The 17,776-nt window shown below is 45.4% G+C and overlaps 1 protein-coding gene across 6 annotated transcripts in view; it reads left to right on the top strand.

The window, feature by feature from the left end:
* Smyd3 (SET and MYND domain containing 3) overlaps window positions 1-9,300 on the top strand; it is a 566,094-nt gene extending 556,794 nt beyond the window's left edge. For 5 of the 6 annotated variants that reach the window (XM_006496982.4, XM_017312211.2, XM_017312213.1 and 2 more), the window contains exon 8: window positions 3,698-6,105. In XM_006496982.4, the coding sequence (XP_006497045.1) occupies window positions 3,698-3,799 (102 nt within the window). In that variant the 3' untranslated portion in view covers window positions 3,800-6,105. Of the gene's footprint in view, window positions 1-3,697 lie in introns of all 6 variants that reach the window. The other variant, NM_027188.4, reaches the window with a different exon arrangement.
* Window positions 9,301-17,776: the final 8,476 nt, after the last annotated feature.

The raw sequence follows: 17,776 nt of genomic DNA, 5'->3' as shown, positions 1-17,776 counted from the left end.
TGTAGCGCATCCCGCTGGAGGCTTCAAATGAGTCCTCCGTGCGAGACTGCATGCAGGCTCCTTTTAAATGCTACCATTAAAAAATAAAATTTAATGGCAAGAGAGAAGCTTTTCCCAAACCAAGCCTGCTCCAGTTTAAATTTCCTTAATCTGTTTTATACTCCACTACAGGAAATTAAACTGGAATTGTCCCCTCTGACGTGCACATGTGTAGCATTTGGGAGGCGCTGAAGGCAGAGAGCCTCAGTTCCCAGCTACCATTGCTATGGCTTGCCCAAGATTTACTGCAGCTTCGTTTGGGGGGTCGAGGTGAGAGGAGGCAGTCCCCGAGCCCATTCAGGGCTCCCTTCCATCCCAGGCACATATTTGCCCCAGGACCATGACAGACACAAGTGGCATCCCATTCCAGAACCAGATCTCGTCCTCCATCACCAGGCCTGCCCATTCATGTCAAATCACTGACACCTTCAGACACATGGAAGTCACTGGCAGACTTACCAGTCTTTTTTTTTCTTTTTCTTATTCTCAATTTCTCTTCTGTATATGACTATCACTCAGAGAAAATCTTGTTTATTAATTATAACTAAGCTCTTATTTCTACACACATGCTTGGGGAAACACAGATCAGCCTTCCACTGCCAGGGTGACAAGAAGCCAGCATTGTCATTAGGCTGTCGGTCAAGTTATAGAGAAATCCAGGTCCCTCTCTAGGTAGAGAACCCCTGAAACACAGCCATCAGACAAAGCTTCTCTGCTCAGGAGCTATGAGAAGAAGCCAGCAGAGGGCGCTGTGGCAGCTGAGCCCTTTCTCAAGTCGAGATGCAGGGGCTCTAGCAGAGAACATTTATCCTCAGCAAATCACAAGCACAGCCAGCCCGAGATAAGTAGAAAGGGACCAGATAGACACAGTGGCTTTCAAGTCAGAGAACTTGCCATGAAGGTTCTCTCTGATCCAGAATCCTCTATAGTGACCCCATCATTCGGGTCCCTGTCTCAGACCCCGGCATGTCCAGCGCAGCAGAGGGCCCAGGGCGGAGCAGGGAAAAGAGAATAAAACATGAGGCACCAGATGTTGCTCTCTAATCTTCTCCCAGAGCCTGGCTGCCTGCAAGGTGGGGCAGCTCCTGCTCTTCCCCACTATTCCAGCAAGCCCTGCCTTGGGATATGTGTGCAGTCACTGCAGGACAGACCTGTGCAGATTAACAAGAAACAAGTTCCCTGCATCTGTCCTGGCCCCTCCTGTGGGCCTGACTGCCAGTGTCAGTCCAGAGCCATTTTCAAATGTCCTTTTATTTTCTCCCAACATTGATCTGTAACCCTATCTCCTGCCTCTCTGCCACCCCCCCCCCCAACACACACACAGGTTGAGGGAGAAAGGCAGAGAGAGACAGAGATAGGCAGCAGGCAGGCAGATAGACAGACAGTAGACAGACTACTTTCAATTTTCTTTTTCTCCTAACATCTAGCCATAGCCACATCTTCTGCCCCTCCAACATGGACACACACACACACACACACACACACACACACTCACACAGGTTGAGAGAGGGAGGGAGGGAGGGAGGGAAGGAGGGAGGGAGAGAGGGAGAGAGAAAGAGAGATTGATTGAGGGAGAGACAGGCAGGCAGATAGACAGTCAGACAGAGAACACCTTTACAGAAACCCGAAGAGAAGCCAGGAGCACAGGCTAACAGCAGCCACCAGTCTAAGGCTTTCTCGCCCTGCCTTCAGTCTTCCTCTCTGTAGAGGCCAGGGCGTCTGACTTGATGATGTCGTGTGGACAGAGGGGATTCACTGTGAGACCTCTCAGTGCTTTCCAGCTCCAAAGTCTCTGCAGCCAAGGAGGATTTGTCCCAACAAATGCCTAGCAGAGTAAAAGCAAAAGAGACACACGCACACACGACGACAACAGTAGCACCAGGAGCGAACCCAGAGACTGAAAGATCTGTGTCCTATCATAATGTAAGTCAGCTGGAAGTGACCTAACTCTTCAAGAGTGGTTTATAAAATAATATCCACAGACGCAGCAGAGCTGTTCACACCTGTACAGGGTGAATCATGCTGACTTTAGATTAGCACCAAGTAGCAGACAATGGCTGTGATTTCTGGGAGTTACTGCGCCTGTCCTCAGTGGGGTGTGGGGGTATCAGGTTGTCCTGGAGTCCATTGCCTGGTGCTTCACAGCCACCAGCACCACCCCATAAAGGGTCTTTAGAGCACAGTCACACCGGATACAGTAGCTTTGCATTCCTTCCCCTCTCCACATCCTGCCTTCCATTGAACAGTACATGGTGCTGCTGCTCGGGTCATTCATCTCTCCATAGCAAACCATCCAAAGACTCAGGAGAGTGAAGAACAATAAGATTATGTTCACAGTTCTGAGCCAGGAATTGGGATTGAACACAGCAGGTGTGGTGGTTTGCATATGCTTGGCCCAGGGAATGGCGCTGTTAGGAGGTGTGGCCTTGTTAGAGTAGGTGTGTCACTGTGGATGTGAGCTTTAAGACCCTTGTCCTAGCAGACTGCAAGCCAGCCTTCTGCTAGTTGCTTTCAGAACAAGATGTAGAGCTCTTAGCTCCTGCAGCGCCATGCCTGCCTGGATGCTGCCATGCTCCTGCCTTGATGAACCTCTGAACCTGTAAGCCAGCCCCAATGAAATGTTGTCCATATAAGAGTTGCCTTGGTCATGGTGTCTGTTCACAGCAGTAAAATCCTAAGACAGCAGGAATGGGTCTCCAGCTTTTCCACAGTGCCTGGCTGGCTTCTGCTTGGATGCTGAGGTCATCTAAAGCCTCTCTAGGAGTTAGTCACCCACAGCTGCCCACATGTGGCCTCAGCATCTGGCTTGGGCTTTCTCAGGGTTTGGAAGCTGCTGTCCCAGAAGCAAATGCTAGTGACTAAAGCAGAGACTTCTTGCCTCTAGGTTGCTAACTTTATTTCTGCTGTGCTCTCGTCCTGGAGGATTCACAAGCTCCATCCTTTTTTTTTTTTTTTTTTTTTAAGTTCTAGAGGTTGAATGTCAAGACTTAGTAAAAGGCTGAGCATGGAAGCCTAAGGAAGGGACTGTCAAAATGTCAACACCATGCTAGCACATCCCTGGAAGAGAATGTTAACTATACACATGTTGTATATAGTCATTAAGAACCTGGAGGTGAGCATAAGATGCAAGAAAAAGAATTACCATGGGCTAGTGAGACAACCCAGCATGTGAGAGAGCTTGCCACCAAAATGGCAGCTTGCGGTCTATCTCTGGAATCCACAGGGTAGGAGAGAACCAGCTCCCTCATTTGTCCTCTGACTCCCATAAGCACACCTCGACACAGGCATACCCCCCACCCCCAACATAAAATAAAAAGTAGCATAAAAGCAGCACACCATTTCTTCTTTTGCTCAACATAATGGCCTTAGTGAGAATGACTAAAACCCTCCACTAGCCACCTAACCCTGTGTATCAGTATAGTCACTGAAGATCATATCCGCCCCAGGATGCCCAGTGTGGAGTCCGCCTTCTAAACACCCAGGTAGCACCCATGCCACCTGTATTCTGGCTTTGTCAACCACAGTGCTGCCTACTCCTTAAAGACTGGTTGCTCGCCTGTGGGCCACAGGACTCCTAGGCCTTTGGGAAACCGTGAGAAGCCAGAGAGGGACCTGTCTGTTTTGAGGCATTAATCAGTCACCTGTCCTTTCTCCTTAGGCCTTTGACATTATGAAAGTGACCCACGGCCGAGAGCACAGCCTGATTGAAGATTTGATTCTTCTCCTGGAAGAATGTGATGCCAACATACGAGCCTCCTAAGGACCCCCAGAAGGACGGGGAAGGTGGCGCGCCCTCCATCGAACGCCTTACTGAGGTCACACGCTCTGTGGTGTTTGCTGTGTGGACCTTCTGTAGAAATTGCCAATGTGTTTATGTGGGTAAATGTGATTCTGTGGCATGTCGTGAGAAGTCTTACTCGTGATAGAGCAGAACCATTACAATAAATTAAAAAGACGAGTCCAAAATGCCACTGGCGACTTGGCTTTGCCTATTCTCAGGTGGTTTTGATGGTTAAGATGTCAACATTGGAAGCAGGAGCTTTCCAAAAGAAGAATGGAATCCCAGGCAGCCCCTGAAAGGCAGAGGCAGGTGGATCTCCATGAGTTCGAGGCCAGTTTTGTCTACACAGTGAATTACAAGACAGCCATAGCCTTGTAGAGAGACCCTGTTCCAGAAACTGAAAAAAAATAGGGTAGAATATGTTCAAGTTTCCTCTGTGTGTGTGTGTATATAGAAGTAAACGGATAAAAGTAATAATTTTCACATAGACTTCTAAACACAAGTGTATATCAAGAAGATTTTTTATTGTACTTTTATCTTTATTGAGATGTCTTAATTGTACTTATTAACATGGTTCACTGTGATATTTCTATATCTGAATACACACACATGGCGCCCAGTTGTCACTGAGGAACTCTGGCCTCCATTTATTTTCCTGCCTCCATGGATCACCGTTTCTCTCTCTCTCTCTCTCTCTCTCTCTCTCTCTCTCTCTCTCTCTCTCACACACACACACACACACACACACACACACACCCTCCTGACTCTTACACATGAGAGGGAAAACGCAGTACTTGTCTCTGTCGTCCCCCCTTATTTCTCTTTGTATAATTTCCTCCAGTTCTGTCCATTCGGCTGCAGCTGACAGAGCTTCACTCTTCTTTATGGCTGAGTAATAGCCTGTTATTTGTATGTACTTGGTAAATGTTAGCAAGCACCTACAGTAACTGCAGCCTTGGCGATTATGAATGGCTTTATAGTAGACATGTCAGGCAAGTATGTTTGGGGTTTAATTTCCCTTTGACATACACCTAGAAGTGGCATGGCTGGGTCCCATGGTGGTACTCTTTTAACTTCTTAGATGAACCTCCTCCATACTCTCCTTGGCTTTAGGTTCCCATCAACAGTGTATGAGAGTTCCTGTTCTCCATGTTCACGTCAGCATTTGTTATGGGTTTTTTTTTCCTTGCTTTGCTGTTGGCTTTAATCGCATTTTAACTGGCGTACATGATATTTCATCATAGTTTCGATTTCCCTGATGACCAATGGTATTGATTGTGCCTCATGTTTTTGTGACTGTTCAGAACAGTTGTTCATTTTGTAATCAGATTCTTGCCTTTTCAATTCCTTACCTATTATAAATACACTATGTATTGTGGATATGACTCCTTCACTGGGAGGATGGTTGGCAGACAGTTCTCTAGTTCTGTAGATTGTCTTTTCCTCTGCTGTTTTGTGTGCTGTACAGAACCTCAGTGTAATTGTTTGTCTTCGGTTCTGATCCCCTCCCTTCTATAATCACATAAAGCCATTGCTTATTCTGGCTTCTATGATACTCCATTGCCCTTACTGACGTGTTCCCATGCATGTTCCCAGCTTGATCTTGCATTTGGTCTTTGGTCCATCGTGAGCTGAGATCCGTCCGTCGTGAAAAGGTTCGGTTTCCTTCTCTTGCATGTGGCTGTCTGCCTTCCCTGCACACTTTGTTGAAGAGGGAGTCACACAGCCTTTATGGTTTGGGCACGTTTGTCAAGAAGGAGCGGGTTCTAGGTTTGTGGGCTTACTTTTGGGCTCTCCGTTCAGTCCCATGGGTCCCTTGCTCTATGGCCATGCCGTTTCTGCTAGCACGGCTCTGTAATATGGCTTGCAGTCAGGTGCCATGTTGCCTCTGGCCTCACTGGTTTCACTCAAGATGATTTTGTCTGTCCTGAGTCTGTTGTGAAGAAGCAGAATTCTGAAACGTTGCCTTTACTCCTCTGCAGTGAATAACTACGTGTTATTTCCTCCTGAATACCCCTCCAACACAGGAATCATCATCTCAAATCCTAGGTCTAGGCCATTTCCAACATTACTAGGAAAACACTGTAAGGCTCACACAAAAAGAACAAGATACTGAAGTCAACTCTTTGTATAAATCTTTGCTGTACTTTATAATTCTTTGTGTGTGTTAAAACTTTCTTAACCCCCTTTCTTCTGTAATTGCTCTAGTCTGTGCTTTGCTGTGCTGGTGGGCAGAGCACAAAGCTCTATTGCCCTGTGGTAAACTGTGTTCTCATCCTCATTCACCTTAGCCTGGTTTCCTCTGCTTTTGTTGTCTTTTCCACTTCCCCAACCCCTTGGCCTGCTTCTCTATCTTTCTGCTTTAGAAAAATAACAAAAATATTTCCCTTGTCCAAAAAAAAAAAAAAAGTTGAACCTTGTATGGCTCACTGGTCCTGGAAGCAGTGCGGTCCTTCCTGTTCCAGTGAGATTCTAGTAGTAAATCAGACCGGTGGGCTGCTTCAGATGAAATGGCCCTTAGATAGTAGGCTACAATCCACTCCTCTGTTACAGGGATACAGGGTGTGAAGGCAGACTCCAAAATAGTGGCCTCCAAGGGAGGGAGGCAGAAGACACTGTCAGAATGACACATGGTCGTCAGAGCCTGAAGGGGTATACCTTAAGTTAGAGCAAAGAAAGCTGACAGCAAGAAGCTGGGGCCCACCGGCCGAACATCTGGTGCCATGGAAACGATGACATGTGTAGGGTGTCTGATGCACACCCCTGAGCTCCAGGACCTTTTCCTAAGGATGCTTCTGCTCATGCCCAGCTGTCATCCAGCCAGCACACCCCTAGGCAGTGCTGTCTCTGCTAGCCACAGTAGCTTATAGTGGGCATCTGAAGGCCGTTTCACAATGAGGAAAGAAGTCTGACGTCAGGTGCACTAGAACCCCACCCCAGATTTGCTAAGTAACTCTGAGAGGACCTTGACCTCAGCCTTTTGAAAGGCCAGTTCTATCCAATTCAACAGATATCTATTAAATGATTCTGATGTTTTCAGGAAACGTGCACACAAAGGCCAAATAAAACTTGCATGACCTACCAAGTGTATACTGAGAGAACTTGCATCCATTAGCTTATGCTGTATGACAAACAGCCCCAGAACATAACTTGGTTTAGCTCATAGTGCTGTAGGTCAGCACTTTGAGCTGGACATTTCTGGTTTGTTCCGGGACTTATTGGTTGTGAATCGTTGCTGTTATTGGTAGGTCACTTGCAGAATCAGAGTGACTAAATGATACAGCACCTTAAGTTGGCTAACCAGTTATGTCCACAGGCCAGGAGAGTTCCAGGATCAGTAAGTCAATCAACTCCCAGCCAACCAGTGCTTTTCAAGCCTGCTTCTATCACATTGGCTTTAGTCCGATAGGTCAATGCCCACCCCAAGGCATGGATATGTGTTCCCATCTCTGTAGAAACAGCTACAGTCCCTCAGCAGGGGCATAGCCACAGGAGTGGGGAATGGTGCCATCTGGGCCCTTCACCATAGCAGCCCTGAAACTATCTATATGCTATGGAACACTTAACAAATATGATGAAATATACACTCTGTACTTCCGGTAATAGACTAGAATAATTTGCCATTCTAATCCAGATTCTTAGAACACTCCAGGGCCCATCGGTGAATTCTCTGACATTCTCATCAAATGAAAAACAAACTTCCTACATTCTGGAAAGATGGGGGTGGGGGATGGAACCAAGAGATGAGGACCAAGAGAAAGCTGTATTGTTTGTCCCCCTTTAACTCACTGGGGAAATGAAAGACCCCAAGAGAAAGTCAGGGAGTAACTTCCATGGCCCATGGGCAGAGTTCGTAGATAGGATGCCGTGCTTGCCAGCTTTCTGAATGAAATTTATCAGTCACTGATGATCCTGGATTAAGAGATTTGTCTTCACGCCTCCTAGAGAAAATCTGATGGGCTTTGAAATCCCTCTCTGCCAACTTACAGTGTGTGAGGATGAAGGCACCCTGCGTGGACCCAGTTTTAATACAAAGCAAACATTTAAGCAAAGGTAAATATTTACCCAATAAAATTACAGCAAAATAATTTTGGCAAAGAGGGAAACGGTCAGAGAACACAATTTAAAATCCGTGTCGCCAGTGACTGAGGATTGATTGCGGCCCCAGCCTCTACGAAGCCTTCCCATTAATCCATGGTCATTGTAGCGGCAGGCTTTTCTCACGTCAGTAACTTGACGCCATTAGCCGCTCCTCTGGGATGAGAACACATTTGAACTGAAAATGAACACGCCGGGCATAATTTATAGCCGTGCCACATGAATGCCAAGAGTGTGAGGAGGAAGCTGCTTGGGAATCCACTCATGGTGGCTACCCAGACCTGACTTCCTCTAAGCAAGAGCCAGACGGCTGCAAACCACAGGCCCCCAGTTAGACTTGGCTGCAGGGAGGGAGGGAAATTGCATACAGGAGCCAGATGTCTTGAAAATTCCCTCCTAGTCCAGCCAGTCAGGAGTGGAGGCAAGGCTCCCATAGCAGAGCCCACCGGGGTTCATCAGAGAGAGGGTTCTGGACCTTGTGAAAACCGTGAAATCTTCATGTCAAGCAGTCACGGAAGGAAGCCCCTTTCCTCTGAGGTCTGATGGGAGAACACCCGAATCCAAGCCAGAAGCCTCCCTAAGACTGGGATCAGAGTGAGGATGCTCTCGGCGTGTTCACCACTAATCCAAAGCTCTGAAAGAGCAGCCGAAGCATCTCTCCTGCCCCTACATTTACTATTCAAATTTGCTTTCAATTGGCATAGAAAGTGTGCCCCTGCCTATGGACCTAACCTGCTATTCCAGAGGGACCAGCTTCCCAGTCCCAGGCCTCAGCCTTTGTCAGGGCCGTGTGTGTGTGTGTGTGTGTGTGTGTGTGTGAGTGCATGCATACAAGGATGTTGCTGTAGGATATGAGAGGGGGAAATGGAGGTTTGAGGGACTGCAGAGAGAACCTAATAGCATACATGTGACATGAAAGTGAAAAGGAGAGAGGGGGATTGACCCACATATGTATAAAGTACATACAAATATACCACAGTGAAACCTGCTACACACACACACACACACACACACATACACACACACAAATTAAGGACATACAAAAATACCACAGTGAAGCCTGCTTTCTATGCCAAGTGAAAACAAATGTTAACAGTCAGTGTAGGGGTGGGAGAGATGGTTCAGCAGTTAAGAGCACTGGCTGCTCTTTCAGAGGTCCCAACTTCAATCCCCAGCACTTAGAACGGCAGCTCACAATCGTCTGCAACTCCAGTTCCAGGAGATACGATGCCCTCTGATGCCCTCTTCTGACCATCAAGGGTTCCAGGCACTCACGTGGTGCACAGACATAACATGCAGGCAGATGCTTACACAGATAAAATAATTTTTAAAATTAACTGTTTTCTTTTCAAGTGAATGTAGAATAAAAACTGTAAGGTGCATCTCTGGTTCTCTGCTGTTCTTTGTGTCTGTGTTTTTGCTTAACTTGCGGGTAAACTGGCTCCCGTTTTACTGTCACGTTTTATAGGTCTCTTTTAATTCTACTGCTCTCGCTGTGAATTTACAAGAATTCTTGTTTATCCTTTAGTCACTAATGGGTAAAAAGGAAAGGAAAAAAACACTGAATTTTAGTTGTTTTAAAAATATATTGCCCTATTCATCTGAGCTCAGTATATTATCTCTCTGGGGATATTAAAGATGTGAGAGAACCTTGATTTCTTTTTCCTAGCTTCGTATTTTTCTATTGAATACCCTTCTTTTGCTTGTACTAGGCCCCAGCGTCCACATCTACCTTTCCCTGTGTCTCTGTTTAGAATTAAACCTGCTCTGAACTTTATGGCTTCCTGTTGTAGTTGTAGAACACATGGTCCTGCAGCAGAGCTTTCCATCAAAACAATGACAGGGTAGACACAGGTAATTTTTGAAACAGTGGAGGGGTTTAAGGGCAGGGGAGGAAAATCTAGGCTGATATGAAGATGAGAGTCTAGATAGATGGCTGACTGCCAAACTGTCCCCAAAAGTATTTGTCAGTGCCACAAACTCAGACATCAGAAGTTTTCCTGGGAAATGTTCAGTGTCTCTGGTTCCTGAACTCCCTGAGATGGTTAGACTAGAGAAGATTCTGTCCCCGTTGCACTCAGACCCCACACGGCTGATCATTTGCTGTGAGGAGAAATGATTGTTCTATAACAAATGTGCTAAATGATGAACGAATGTCGGGGCTAGATGAGCTTCTGGTCTGGACAGCCAAACTGGTTCATGCTTTAAAGTGATTCAAAGTTGCCCCAAGCAGTAGGCTTCCCAGGGCTCTGGGAAAAATGGATAGAGAGCCTCACACAAGCCAGCTACCACCCAGGCCTCAGAAAGCCCAGAAGTCATTATTCAAGGTTACCAAATGGCCTTACCATGAAAATCAGGATTTCAAGAGCAAAAGGAACTAAACAAGAGACAAGAAAACAAACAGGAGAAACAGACTTAGGTTTTATATACTAGAAATAAGTAAATTGTAAGATTTTGGAAACTAGAGAATAATTTCATATCATAAAAGTGGGAGGAGAGGGGCTCATGAGCACCCACCCCTAGCTGATGAACTATTGACAATTAATGTCCATTGGACAGGGAGAGAGAGAGCTAGTTTTCTTTAAGAATGGTACCTGGTAGATTGATCATGCTCCAGGTGGTACATGTCTAAGCACATGGACAGCACAAATCGTACTCAGTGGGAAGGAAAGGGAGGCTTAAAGTAGGAAGCAGGTGGGGACATGGCAGAGACAGATCTATGGGGAGTTAAGCAGAGAAGTGGGATATGTATCATGGTCAAATACATCATATGCATGCATGAATTCTCAAAGAATTCATTAAAAAGTATACATTTTTAAATGATATCCTATATTTGAATAACCATACAGAGTCTAGAGGTGAAAACTGCTTGCTGATATCCTAGGATATTGCAATGGATATCCTAGTTAGAAAAGAAAAGTAAAAGAAACAAGTATGGGCCAGAAGACAGTTTAAAGTCATCCCTAGTTCAGAGAGAGGAGCACAGGGAAAGTATAGTAAATATGAGAGATGGGAGTTATATAAACAAGATCCAAGAATACAAAGAAAGAAGGATGAGAATTCAGAGTCCAAGTTGAACACACAAGCTTGCAAATTCCTCCATTCTGACGGAAGCATTAGCCCACAAATTCGGGAGTCTAGTGAGCCCCAAGCATGATGAACAAAAAAGAAAAATTATGATTTAGAGAAAACATGAAAAAAAAAAAAGAAAATCTTAGAGATTTATTAGAGGAGAAATGAATTCTGCTTTCAAACAGTTGCCAGGTGGTTCATAGATTAACTTTCATCTGTATTACTACAAGTCAGAAGGAAGAACAGTTTCCAATGATGATGAACTGGTTCATGAACTATGATACCCTGCAAAACTATCTCTTGGCAATTATAGTAGAATGAAAGCACTTTAAAGCATTAACTCCAGAGGAGTTATTACTAACAAACCCTAGCCTGGGGGAAGGGGATGTGCCAGGGCTAAGAGTAAGTGTAGCTCAGTGGTAGAGTACTCATCTAGCATGCAAGGGCCCTGGCTTCCATCCTCACCACTGCAGTCTATGCCTACCCTAAAGTACACACCATAACATGTGGGAAAGTGATTGTGGATGAAAGACCAGTATTGTAAAAGTAAGTGGACAGGAGAACAAACAAGCAGCTAGTACTCCATGCCATGTGGAGGGTCCTGACCCTGGTGGCACTACTTTCTACATGTGGTTCTTCCATGATTAGGAGCTGTAGCTACTTTCTATTGTTACTAAATTTTGGGTTATGAAGGTTATTTATTTTTATTTATGCATATGTGTGTGCTTGTCTGTATGTGCACCACATGCATGCAAGTTCCACAGAAGCCAAAAAAGAAGGCATTAGAATTCTTTGAGCTGAAGTTATAGGTGATTATGAACTGCCTGGCGTGGCTGAACTCAGGTCCTCTGCGAGAACAACACATGTTCTTAACCATTGATCCATCATCTCTCCAGCCCTCCAGGGTTAACTCCTTGGTCTTCCTGTGTTCTATGCTCCCTGTGTTTCCTAGTATGTACTTTAACATAGGGAGTTAAAAATGTTAGTGTGAATGGGGAAGGAGTTATGGAGGTCCCAACCCCAGTTGAGGAGTAACTGGCAGTTGATAACTGCTGGAGGAGAGAGAGCCTCTTTTCTTTGGGTGTGTCTATTGTCAGGTGGCACATTCCCCAATGGATGACCCCATACCCATGTGCATATGGGCAGCTGTAATTGGATTCAGTGGGTTGATGATGATCATGATGGTGATGATCATGATGATGATAAAATAATAACAATAATAAAACAATAGTAATTATAAATGGTATAAAGTTGGGAGGGATATGTGTTTGGACAGTACTAAGATGATTTGGAAGAGAGAATTGGAGGATATACTTAAAATAATTGTACATATGTATGAAACTTTCAAGGAATAAATAAAAAGTACTCCTAAATAGATCATTTACATTGTTCCCAACCACACCTCCACCTGTCCCAAAATGGTTTCATCTTTCCAAAGTGAATCCCTGACCCATTACACAGTAAATGTCCCCCACACTGGAGTAACCACAGCTGCACTTTGGTTTTCCTGTGCACTGCAAATGCTATACTTCATCTGAAGCGGATCCACATGATACTTGTCTTTCTCTGTTTGCCTATTTTCACTTAGCACAATGTCTTTGGGGTTCAGCCATGCTATATCACATGTCAGGGTTTCAATTCCAGGCCAAATAATAGCACTTGTATGTACACATCACATTTCCCAGGTCCATTCACCTGCCAGTGGACATTGGACAGTTATGGCAAGCACTGCTGTGAGCACTGAGCATCCCAGGCAAGTGTGTGCATCCCGGTCTTTCGATCGAATACTCAGAGCTAGGAGAGCTGGGTCATGTAATCAAGCCATGTTTACTTTTTAGATGAATCTTTGTTTTGCTTTGCACAGCAGTTGAACTATTTTAGATCTATACCAGCAGAGTACCAGGGTTCTCATTTCTACACATCATTGCCAACACTTAGTTATCTTGGCTTTGTTTGAAGCAGGAGTCCAACTCTATAGCCCCAGCTTCCTAACTAGCTGTCATTATAGATACGTGTTACCTATCACATAGGACTGATTGTCTTCTGGGGTCTTGTTTTGTTTTATTTATTCAATTGTAGCCACTCTTATGGTTGTAAATGGAATTTATTGTGAATTTGACTTCCCTAATAATGAACTAGACCTGACATCTAACCTGCTTTTTAAGATTGAGAATTAGTATAAAGTGTTTTTCTAGGATATTCATGAGTTTTTGGTCCAAAAGGTAAAAAGCACCGTAACCCAACAGAGGAGCTGGGGCAGGCACATGAGCCGCAGTCCTGGCTACTGGGGAGGCCAAGGTGGAAGGATTGCTGGAGCCTAGGATTTTAAGGCCAGCGGAGACAACACAGAGGTTTCACAATTAAAATCCCAGCGGAGGGGATGTTTTTAAGCTACTGTGCTGTGGTGGGTGTTCTTATATTCCCTGGGAAGGCTGTGCTCGGAGGCCCTGCAGGGTCCTGCTGAAGGAAAGTGAGTGGGGACAGCCTCTCCCCTCCCCATCTCACACACACTAGAACTCACTTCATCTGCAATGGGCAGTGCCTTTGTACAGAGGGGACTATTTGCCATTCGTTTCCATCTTTCTTTCAGTTCAATGTGTTTCATGGGTCACATGATCTCCGATTACGAAGGTGACACTCAGGACAATTTTTATGGCAAATTGAATCCCAAATTACAACCCCTGAAGGGGTCCGCATTAATAATGGGCTTTAAGAGCATCAGTAGGGGGCCAGAGCCGGGTTCCAGCGCAGTGAAATGCAGTTGCTAATGTAGCATTTCAGGAAGACACACACAGGAGTGTGTTATTAAGACGCAAGCAATGTCTTCTCCTTTCAGACAAGGATGTTCGCATTACCATAGACACCCACCAGATTGCAGAATAATGAAGACAGAATTATTTTTGCTTGAATTGGGATTTCCCTGTGGCTGAGTTAAGAAGCATGACCCACCACCAGTGAATCGGAATGACTTTCTTAAGGATCAGCCACTCTGATAGCTATTTGTGCTGTAGGCATTGGGGGTGGTTTACTTTGTCAACACAGGAGCCAGTGCCTCTGGTCCGTGTGTCAGGGAGTCTGCCTGAGTGGTGAACAGGTAAAATCTGGGAACATAGCAAGTCTGCCCAGCAAATACTTCTCTAAGAGATGTCAGGATTTGAATGCATCTGTGCAGGGCAACATGGTGTTACAGGTCAGAAGGCACCGTTAAAGAAGGTAGAGTCTGAGCTTGCGAGATGGCTCAGTAGGTAAAGTTGCTTACCACATAAGTCTGATGACCTGAATTCCATTCCTGGAAATCATGTGTGGGATGAGAGAACCAACTCCTGAAAGTGGTCCTGCTGTGTGCTACAATCACCATGAGCCTGGATTTGGGGGGCCTCCTTGTACGTCCTATACCACATGACACATGGGTTCTTAGGTTGGTTTGAGGAGCACTGACTTTGACACATTGCACATTGCAAATCCGAGAAAACAAAACAAAGTAAAAGCAGAAGAAAGCTAACAAAAGTTGCATTGCCTGCACACAGTCATGGGACTTCACTGTAGGTTTATTCTCTACATACATGCAAAACACATATTAAATTAACATTAAAAATTAAATAACATCCAGCTCTTTGGTTTTCTCTTTTATGTTACTTTTTTCCTTGATAATTTATTTTTTATTCATGTTACATTTATTCTGTATGTATATTTGTGCATGCATGTGTGTGTGTGGTGTGTGCATTCGTGTGTGTGTGTGTGTGTGTGTGTGTGTGTGTGTGTGTAAACAAACAAACCAAAAGGTCACAGCACACACCCTGCACACCCTGCAGGAGCCCATTCTTTGCAGGAGTAGGTTCTGGGGATCAGACTCAGGTTGTCAGCCTTAGCAGCAAGTGCCCACTGAGCCATCTGGCCAGGCCCTGGTTTGCTTCAAAGAGTTCTCCCTGTCGCCTGGCCGGTGAATTCACCAGCCACTGAAAAGTATCTCTAAGATCTGTTCTATGCAAGATGAGTTGCTAGAAACTGGGGAAGCATACAGTGTCTCTGACCAGTCAGAGCTTTCTGTGCAGCGGAGGATATACATCCTAGGGTGAGAGAGAGAAAACAGCACTGAGGGCATAATGGGTGAGAGTTTCCCATCTTCCCCCAGGACAAGGAGAGTTGGAGCTGTGTCAGTTGCATTTCTTTTACTGAGCTAAATATCATAACTGTCTTAGGGTTTCTATTGCTGTGATGAAACACCATGACCAAAAAGCAAGTTAGGGAGGAAAGGGTTTATTTGGCTTACACTTCCATATTGCTGTTCATTATTGAAGGAAGTCAGGCCAGGAACTCAAACATGGCAGGATCCTAGAGGCAGGAGCTGGTCCAGAGGCCATGGAGGGGCTGCATACTGGCTTGCTTCTAATGACTTGCTCAGGCTGACTCCTTATAGGATCTAGAATGACTAGCCCAGAGATGGCACCAACCACAATGGGCTGGGCTCTCCTCCACTGACCAGTAATTGACAAATGCCTTACAGCTGGATCTCATGGAAGTGTTTCCTCAACTGAGGCTCCTTCCTCTCTTATGGCTCTAGCTTGTGTCAAGTTGACACACAAAACCAGCCCGTACAATGACCAAGGCCACTCACTGAAGGAAGGTTTTATTTTGGGTTTTTGGTTCCATCACAATGGAGAAGCCTGGTAGCAGGCACCAGGCATGGTAGCAAGAACAGCTGGCAGCTCACATCCCAAAATACAATCAGGAAACAGAGAGAAAACACAAAATGACACAAGTCTTCAAGCTCTCAGAACCTCCAGTGACAAGCCTCACTTCCAAAGTGTCCCCAAACAGGGCCACCAAACTGGGAACCAGGCATTCAAATGCTATAGTCTATGAGGACATTTATCATTCAAACCACCACTCTGTCTTACAGAATCCTCACTGAGGATCCCCAAAAGGGAGGAGTACTTGACTTATGAGAGACAGGTGAAGAGGCAGATGAAGAACTGGGTTGAATGCTGTCCCCTTCCAAATTCATTTGTTGAAGCCCTAATCATAGGTACTTCCAGATTTACTTTGCTGGATGAAGGGACTTTGAGAGTTTAATTAAGTGCAAACCGGACCAATAGCATAGGCCCTCTCCAATCTGATGGGCATCCTTCTAAGCAATGTTGGCCTGACACAAACACTGAATGTTGTGAGAAAGGAGACTGTGACAAGACAACAAGGAGGTGGCCACTGCCAGCCAGTGAGTGCAGCATAAGAGTGGAGCCCGGACTGGCCAGCACCTTCATCCTGGACTTCCAGCCCCACACTGTAGGGACATCAGTTTCTGTGCTGCCTTTTTAAAGAATGAAAGCCCGATAAACTATATTAGACTGTGTTATTTACTTCTGTGTATCTGTGAAAAAAAAAAAACATTGACCAAAAACATGTTGGAGAGGAAAAGGTTTATTTCTGCTTACTTCTTATAGTCCATACTGAAGGGAAGCCAAGGCAGGAACTCAAGGTGAGAACCTGGAGGCAGCACAAAAGCAGAGACCATGGAGGGACACTTCATGCTGGCTTGTTCTCCGTTGTCTGCTTAGCTTGTCTTATTACACACCCCAGAAACACCTACCTGCCCATGGGCGTCACCACCTACAGTGAGCTGATGTCTTAGGGTTTTACTGCTGTGAAGAGACACTATGACCAAGGTAAGTCTTATAAAGGACAACATTTAATAGGGGCTGGCTTATAGGTTCAGAGGTTCAGTCCATTATCATCTAGGCAGGAACATGGCAGCATCCAGGCAGGCATGGTGCAAGAGGAGCTGAGAGTTCTACATCTTCATCTGAAGGCTGCTAGTGGAAGACTGACTTCTAGGCAGCTACAACAAGGGTCTTAAAGCCCACACCCACAATGACACATCTACTCCAACAAGACTACACCTCCTAATAGTGCCACTCCCTGGGCCAAGTATATACAAACTATCACAGCTGGTTCCTCTCACATTAGTCATCAATCAAGAAAATGCCCCAAGCCTACAAGCCAGTCTAATGGAGGCATTTTCCCAACTGAAGTCCCCTCTTCCCAGATGACCATGAAAAAATAAAAAAATCAACAAGCAAACAAACTATCACTGACTACCATATCTTTTTGGATTCTTTTTTAAATCCTCAAAATTATAGAAAGGTTGCAAATAAAAGACATCTTTTCTCCTCAACTTTTTGAATAAGTTGCTGGGCTGCTTCAAGTGCCTCAGGGTTTCCTATTGGCCAGCCAAATTCCCCAAATAAGCCAAATGGCCTAGGCTCCGCACAGGGAATTGATGCAAATTCTTTGGGAGGAAATGAAAGTACAAGTACTGAGGAGTAAGGGGCTCGGGATACGGGAGTGAGGAGGTCCAGTCTCTGCCAAACACTAGCGACCTTGGAGAAATCACCTCCATGCTCTGAGGAGTTGAGTCTCAGTTCCTTCCAACTGGGCCATCTGTGAGTTTATGTCTGAGGGGATTTATTTGTTCATTTGCTTGAGACAAGGCCTCACGTAGCTGAAGGTGGATGTGGATTCACTATGTACCCAAAGATGACCTTGAAATTCTTCCTGCCTACACCTAGGGGGCACAGGGATTACAGGCATATATAGCACCATGCCTGGCTTATGTGGTGCTGTGGATGGAACTCAGGGCTTTGTGGATGCTGGGCAAGCATCTGTGCTCCATCCTGTCTACCACAGGATTGAGGGTAAAACCTCTTCAGTCTAATGGAAACTCCAGTTTGCCAGCTCTTCTTTACAATATGGCTGAGTCTCTCACCCTTTAGTAGCTTCCTCTAGTCC

The sequence above is a fragment of the Mus musculus genome, chromosome 1 (assembly GCF_000001635.26).
Source record: "Mus musculus strain C57BL/6J chromosome 1, GRCm38.p6 C57BL/6J".
Taxonomy (NCBI): Eukaryota; Metazoa; Chordata; class Mammalia; order Rodentia; family Muridae; genus Mus; species Mus musculus.
Note: the sequence above shows the minus strand (reverse complement) of the source record. Positions and strands in the feature narration are given on the sequence as shown.